Source organism: Bufo bufo, chromosome 1 (genome assembly GCF_905171765.1).
Source record: "Bufo bufo chromosome 1, aBufBuf1.1, whole genome shotgun sequence".
Taxonomy (NCBI): domain Eukaryota; kingdom Metazoa; phylum Chordata; class Amphibia; order Anura; family Bufonidae; genus Bufo; species Bufo bufo.
The window spans coordinates 579758915-579766675 of record NC_053389.1 but is presented as its reverse complement, the minus strand read 5'-3'; the positions used below and the strand labels follow the sequence as shown (position 1 = coordinate 579766675).

The 7761-nt window shown below is 48.7% G+C and overlaps 1 protein-coding gene across 2 annotated transcripts in view; it reads left to right on the top strand.

Annotated features, from left to right (window-relative positions):
- Positions 1-382: 382 nt before the first annotated feature.
- TAF3 (TATA-box binding protein associated factor 3) overlaps positions 383-7761 on the top strand; it is a 121088-nt gene continuing 113709 nt past the window's right edge. For both annotated transcript variants that reach the window (XM_040413291.1, XM_040413287.1), the window contains exon 1: positions 383-689. In XM_040413291.1, coding sequence (XP_040269225.1) covers positions 524-689 — 166 coding nt within the window. In that variant the 5' untranslated portion in view covers positions 383-523. The remainder of the gene's footprint in view (positions 690-7761) is intronic.

Below are 7761 nucleotides of genomic sequence, written 5' to 3'. Positions count from 1 at the left end.
TTCTGAAAAATGAAAGGATAAATCTGATTGGTTGCTAGGGGCAACTAAACTAGTTTCCCTTTACACCAGTTTTGATAAATCTCCCTCAGTATGCCCTGCTATGATTACTGGTTTTAGGTAACCATTTTCCATATAATCACGGTCTCACTGTCCCGTATTGGACGGCTGGGGAAATCTCTATCGGAGCTAACGCAGCAGCCTAGGCTCCCGATACTTCAGTGTTCTCTGGCATTTGCCCTACACAAAAATGGTGGTCAGCAGCCCCTAGAAAACCCTCCGCCTCTCTATAACACCTCCTCCTTGTAGTAATGGCTGATGCCAGAGCGACGGATTGTAACAGGAAGTTGCTGATCGATCAGCTCTGGAATGGATTGGCGCGGGCTGCTGCCTGCGCTAAGCAGCGACAAGAGGGAAGGCCAAGATGGCGGCAGGAGTGAGAGCACGGAAGGAGCCGTGCGGGTAACCGAGGGAAAGCGGAGAGGCCGTGGCTCCTGAGCGTGTGATGGGCGCGGGATAAATCGGGATGTGTGAGAGCTACTCGCGCTCGCTCCTGCGGGTGTCGGTGGCACAGATCTGCCAAGCCCTGGGCTGGGACTCCGTGCAGGTCACCGCCTGCGACCTGCTCACCGATGTCCTGCATAGGTACCTGCAGCAGCTGTGCCGGGGAGCCCACCGCTACTCCGAGCTGTGTGAGTATGTGCTGCCGATCCCCGGGATGGGGCACTGCAGACTGCAGCCCTGGCACCTGGGGGGCTGTCGCTGCCCACTTGTACACACTGTGGTTGGTACCTATCACTGATGGGACCTTGGCTCTGCCGGCTGTAAGGTGGCAGGCTGCTTTATGGGCTGAGATGCTGCAGGCTGATGGATTATACCTGTCTTGTTGCCCATAGCAACCAATCTGGCATTCTGCTTTCTGGCCTGCCATAGGGTTGCCATGGGCAGCTGATGGGTGATGTGCTGGACCTCAGCTCCGTCCTTGATGTGGTCAAGGTTGGACCTATGTGTCCTCAGCGGTCGGACCCACGGGCACCCACCTGTCTCTGTTCCTGTCCTGCAGTCATCATGTTGCGACCACCTGCTTGTGATTGGATGTAGTGGCCGCAGTGTTGTCGTAGCAGGGCAGAGATTGGCGGTGGGTAATACTTAGTGATTTTAGCATATCCCCAGCTTTTGGTTCCATTTCCTGGACAACCCCCTTTAAATACTTGGATTTCTGAAAATACTTGGTATCAGAGAACAGTAGTGTGCACAGGTGACCCCACCATGACCGGGCAAGGCTCTGCTCACACCTGTGGTCATGTAGTGCAGCCTGGGTGGGTACTGCACACGTGGATTACGGGCAGAGGGAATGAGGTGGGACAAACCTCATGTACGTATTATTTCAGTCTGGACATTGACCTGTTGGTTGCAGATCGGGGCAAAAGCACATCAAAATGGTCTCTCCAAGAAACACATGCAGATTTTGGTGCATTCTGTTTGAAAGCCCACAGTGGTGTGCAGGTAACCGTACATTGATCCCATAGGATGGATAGGGCTACACGATGACGTGTATGATAGTCTATGGCAGTGTTTCCCATCCAGTGTGCCTCCAGCTGTTGCAAAACTACAACTCCCAGCATGCCTGGCTGTGCGGGCATGCCTGGAGTTGTAGTTTTGCAACAGCTGGAGGCACACTGGTTGGGAAACACTGGTCTATGGTGTCGCACTGTGACATGCTTTGATGCGACAGTAGCAAAAAATCCATCCAAGATGTCGGAGCGCGACACCATAGACAATTTTTATAACGATATTCGCGTGACACATGTTGCTGTGTAGTTGTGCCCTATATGTAGCCCTAGCCAAAAAGGGTTATCTAACACCTATAATGCCTCCCCCTATGCCCGGGCCCCTCATAGAGGTTGTATTTACCTCGCTCCCCAGCACCTGCGTTGATAATTTTTGATGCCAGCAGAACGACGTGTCGGCTCATTTATCAGTTGGGCAGATTATCAGGAACGCTCATCCCCAATAATCTGACTGATCATCGGTCCATGCCGCTAGTTCACATGTGCCCCCGGACTGCTGCTCCGTCCCAATTGGCTATAATGGGGGCAGCGGCGGAGTTCCGGCGAGAGGCAGCATGCAGTAGGGTACTTTTAGTCCGGCTGCCTCTCACCCTGTGCGCTGCCGTGCTGCCGCCGCCCTCATTATAGTCAACGGGGACGGAGCGGCAGTCCGGGGTCACACGTGAACTAGCGGCAGGACGGATCCGACAGGCTGTTCACCCGCCGGAGCAGCCTGCTGCAGTCTCCTGCCGCTAGTGTGAAACTAGTAAAGGGGTCGTCTCACTTTAGCAAGCGGCATTCATTATGTAGAGAAAGTTAATACAAGGCACTTACTAATGTATTCTGATTGTCCATGTTGCCTCCTTTGCTGGCTGGATTCATTTTTCCATCACATTATACACTGTTCGTTTCCATGCAATCCAGCAGCGGTGGCCGCACTTACACAGTATAGGAAAAGTTTTTCCTTATAGTGTGCAAGCACGACCACTGCTGCTGGATTGTAGGGTGGTCATAACCCCTGGATATGAGCCGTGTATAATGTGATGGAAAAATGAATCAATCCAGCAAAGGAGGCAATATGGATAATAACAGTACACTAGTAAGTGGCCTCTATATGATAACTGCCATTGGCTGAAGGCACGGCCAGCATGCAGGTGTCTTGCACCTTGGACAGCTCCTGGACATGTGTTCAGCCTCTGGATGTACATGATGCTGGGCGATGGCGCTCGGGCTCAGCAGTGACCTGATTGCTGTGAGCACACACTTTCCTTTCTTTTGTAGCAGTTTTCATACATCTCCCCTTGTGTTTTACTGCCTGCAAGCAGAGGTCCATATTTAATAGGATTTGTTGCAGTTTTGCGTAGTTTACGTCAAAAACTGGGATACCCGCATAGTAAATGTGGACCAGAGATGTTCACGGCAAGTGAAGACAGAGTATTGACAAACGTCCCAGATGTGTCTTTGTACTTCTTAAAGGGGTTGTCTCACTTCCACAAATAACATTTATCATGTAAAGGAAGTTAATACAAGGCACTTACTAATGTAATGTGATTCTCCATATTGCCTCCGTTGCTGGCTGGATTCACTTTTCCATCACATTATACACGGCTTGTTTCTATGGTTACAGACCACCCTGCAATCCAGCAGCAGTGGTCATGCTTGCACACTATAGGAAAAATCTGCGGCCTCTCTGGTGGTCAGGACCGTGGGACTACACATAGGCCAGTGCTTTTAACTATAATGTGCAAGCGCGACCACCACTGCAGCATTGCAGGGTGGTCGTGAATGGCGGGATGAAGACTGCTGATTGCAGCGTTTTGGCGTCCGCCTGACGATGCGGGGCCAAACGGATGCGTCCTGACTTACAATGTAAGTCAATGGGGACGGATCAGTTTTCACTGACACAATATGGTGCAATTGAAAACGGATCCGTCCCCCATTGACTTTCAATGTAAGTCAGGACGGATCCGTTTTGACTTAGACTTTTTTTGAAATAATAATGCAAACGGATCCGTTCTAAACGGATACAAGCGTTTGCATTATAGGTGCGGATCCGTCAGTGCAGATACCAGACGGATCCGCACCGAACGCAGGTGTGAAAGTAGCCTTAGCAGTACATCTTTGGGAAGGGTTCTACTTTGAGATCCATCACTGGGAATGACTGACTTGAGGTTCAGTTAGGGTGTGTTCACACATGGCAGATATTCTTGCAGAAATTTCTCATTTGAATGGAACTTGAAGTTTATGTGCTTGCCGCCAAAACAACCCTGATTTTCACGCATCACTTGTTCGTTGCGTGAAAATCGCAGCATGCTCCCCTTTGTGCGTTTTTCACGTAACGCAGGCCCCATAGAAACGAATGGGGTTGCGTGAAAATCGCAAGCATCCGCAAGCAAGTGCAGATGCGGTGCGATTTTCACGCACTGTTGCTAGGAGACGATCGGGATGGAGACCTGATCTTTATTATTTTCTTTTATAACATGGTTATAAGGAAAAGGACCTGTGGTGACATCACTCCGGTCATCACATGATCCATCACATGATCTTTTACTATGGTGATGGATCATGTGATGACCGGAGTGACGTCACCAAAGGTCCTTTTCCTGCAATCAGCAAAGAAGGAGGCAGAAGAGATGCCGGCTGCACGATCAAGTGGACTAAGGTGAGTTAAATTTTATTTTTAATTTTTTTTAACCCCTCCAGCCCTATTGTACTATGCATTCTGTATTCAGAATGCTATTATTTTCCCTTATAACCATGTTATAAGGGAAAATAATACAATCTACAGAACACCGATCCCAAGCCCGAACTTCTGTGAAGAAGTTTGGGTACCAAACATGTGCAATTTTTCTCACGCGAGTGCAAAACGCATTACAATGTTTTGCACTCGTGCTGTAAAATTGCGCATGTTCCTGCAACGCCCGTGTGAAAGAGGCCGAAGTGTGAAGGCTCCCTTAGGGTGTGTCAGTTCGTCTTACAAATACTAATGGAAAAGACGGACCAAAATACAAGTGTGAAAGTGACCTTAGACTGGTGAGGGAAGTGAGCTGCTGCCAGACTAATGAGATGGTGGCGGTGTCTCTCCATTGGGCACAGCCCAATCCTTCTCCTCCCCAGCGTTTGCCATACACATTAGATGGGATTGGCAGTCTTTCATCTGATGTGTAGGGCCAGCTCTAGTGATTCAGAAATGTCAGCATAGCCTGACCCTGACAGACTCCTTCTCATCGTATAACATAAGGCCTCATTCACATGACCGTATCTTCGGTCCACAACAGATCTGCATTTCTTTCAGATCCATTCATTTCCATGGGGCTGCAAAAGATGCAGACAGCACAACTGCTTTGTGCATCTGTAGGTCTGTTACATGTCCTATTCTTGTCCGTTTTGCAGACGAGCGTAGGACATTTCTACAGGAGTTAAATAAAATACTGGCTTGCACATGGTCAGCTCCGCGATTTACAGGCTGCAAAACGCTCATGGTCGTGTGCATGAGGCTTAAAGGGGTATTCCCATCTGAGACAATGGGGACATATTTCTAGGTGCGGGTCCCACCGCTGGGACCTTGGCCTATATCGAGAACGGAGCTGGGAGAGCGGTGGCTGGAGGACCCAGAGTTTCCACAGGTCCGTCCACCACCAAGCGTGCTCCCCATAGAAGTGAAAGGGCCGGCGACCGCTCCCATTCACTTCTATGGGCCAGACAGAAATAGCCGAGCCAGCGCTCAGCTATTTTCAGCAACCTCATAGAAATGAATGGTGTGCGGCAGCGCATGCGCAGTGCATCCTCCACCATTTTCAGGGCTCGGTTCTCAGTGTAGGTGCAGGTCCCATAGGTGGGATCCTCACCTATCAGACAATGGGGCATATAGTTTGAGATGAGTGTGGGTGCAGAGATTTTCCCTGATCGCTCACAGAATCGCCCATCTAAGTGCTGTGCCTGGTTCTCCTCGGATGAAAGTGATCGGGCTCATAGAAAGTCTGTGGCCCGTGCGTAGTCGTTCGTGCCATTTTAAGGTGGATTCACAAGGGCCGATTGTCGGCTGCTCGTTCAGTGAAGGAGGGCTCTCTTTACATGCAGCGATCTCCTCCACTGTATGAGGACGAGCGGTCCCTATTGCGATCCCTCGTCCTCACACAGAATCATTGTTTCTGGGCAGCAGATCACTGTTTGGACCACACGATCTTCTGCCCAGAAATGATAATTGGTGTGCCTCTACGAACGACAGGATCACCCTATGGACAAGTGTTTCGCTCGTTCGAGTGATCGGCAGCACATTTGGATGGGCAGATTTATTGAGAATGAGCGTTTGCAGGAACGGTCGTTCCCTTAATATGGCCAATTATTGGTACGTGTGAATCCACCTTTAATAGACCTATTGTCTATTTTTCCGTAGCCTTGGCCATGCTGCCTCTTCATAGGTTAAATATCCACGGCACTCCAAAAAGTTTTTTTGCAAGAATAATTTCATTTAATTCTTAATAAACAGAATGGCGTGCGCCTATTCTCTCTGCCTTCAGACCCCGCTGAAGAAGGTCGTACAGACCGAAACGTTCGGGATTTTTTCTATCTGATATGGCATAAAATACTTACTATATGTAAATGAACTTGCACTGGATGTATATTAACAGCATTCTGTTTATTAAGAATTAAATGAAATTATTCTTGCAAAAAAACTTTTTGCAGTGCCGTGGATATTTAACCTATATTGTCTAAACCACTCTCACAGGCACCCACACTGGACCCAAGGTGTGCAGAGTACATAATCATTCAATGCTGCCTCTTCAGGCATGGTTAGAACAGTCAGTCCCGCAGTGGACCCAGGTCTGTCTCCTAAGGCTACTTTCACACTCGCGTTTGGTGCGGATCCGTCATGGATCTGCACAGATGGATTCGTTCAGATAATACAACCGCCTGCATCCGTTCAGAACGGATCCATTTGTATTATCTGTAACATGGCCAAGACGGATCCGTCTTTAACACCATTGAAAGTCAATGGGGGACGGATCCGTTTTCGATTGTCAGTGAAAACGGATCTGTCCCCATTGACTTACATTGTGTGTCAGAATGGATCCATTTGGCTCAGTTTCGTCAGACAGACACCAAAATGCTGCAAGCAGCGTTTTGGTGTCTGCCTCCAGAGTAGGGTTTTTGCGGGTATCGAAATTTCGATACCCAATCAATACTTTTGTCCCGGTATGATTTCCATTTTTTCGATACTGGGCCGCTCTGCTGCGCAGTCTAGTATCACAGGACATGAGCGCGCTGCTGTCAGTGCACTCATGTTCCCTCAGCAGCACAGGGGAGAAGGAAGCAGTGCGCCCCCACCCCATTAAAATCATTGGTGGTGCAGTGCGCCCACACCCCTCAACCCCCCTAGTATTATAATCATTGGTGGCAGTGGCCACAGGGTTCCCTCCCCTTCTCCTCATTGGTGGCAGTGGCCACAGGGTCCCCCCCCCCCCCCCCTCCTCCTCCTCATTAGTGGCAGCTTCTGATCGGAGCCCCAGCAGTGTAATCCTGGGGTTCCGATCAGTTACCATGGCAGCCAGGACGCTACTGAAGCCCTGGCTGCCATAGTCGGCTCCCTGCTTCTGTGTGCACATGGCACAGAGCAGCAGGGAGAGTGTGAGGCCCTATTCACCCTGATAGAGATCTATTAGGCTGAATAGGACAAGGGATTAGAAGATCCCAAGATAGTTATTAAATAAACTGTAAAAAAAATATAAAAATAAATAATAAAAAGTTTCAAAAAACACACCAAAATATTAAGTATAATTCGCCCCCTTTCCCAATTTTACATATAAAATATATAAACAATAAATAAACATCGCCACGTCCGAAAAGTCCAAACTATTAAAATAATCTGCGTGATTCGCCATTTTTTTTATATGCGGAATGCACGTGGCGTTTTTTTTTTTTTTCACGTGTATCGAATAGTATTGATGATCGCAATACTTTTTTATGGTATCGCAACAACTGATGCATTCTGAGCGGATCCTTATCCATTCAGAATGCGTTAGGGCAAAACTGATCCATTTTGGACCGCTTGTGGGAGCCCATGACGGATCTCACAAACGGAAAGCCAAAATGCCAGTGTGAAAGTAGCCTAATAGATGGTATTGGCACTGATCCTTCGCCATCTCCGTCACTGTCAGTATTAAACCTAGCATACATAAACTGGGGGGGGATCACCATTCTACTATTATTGCAG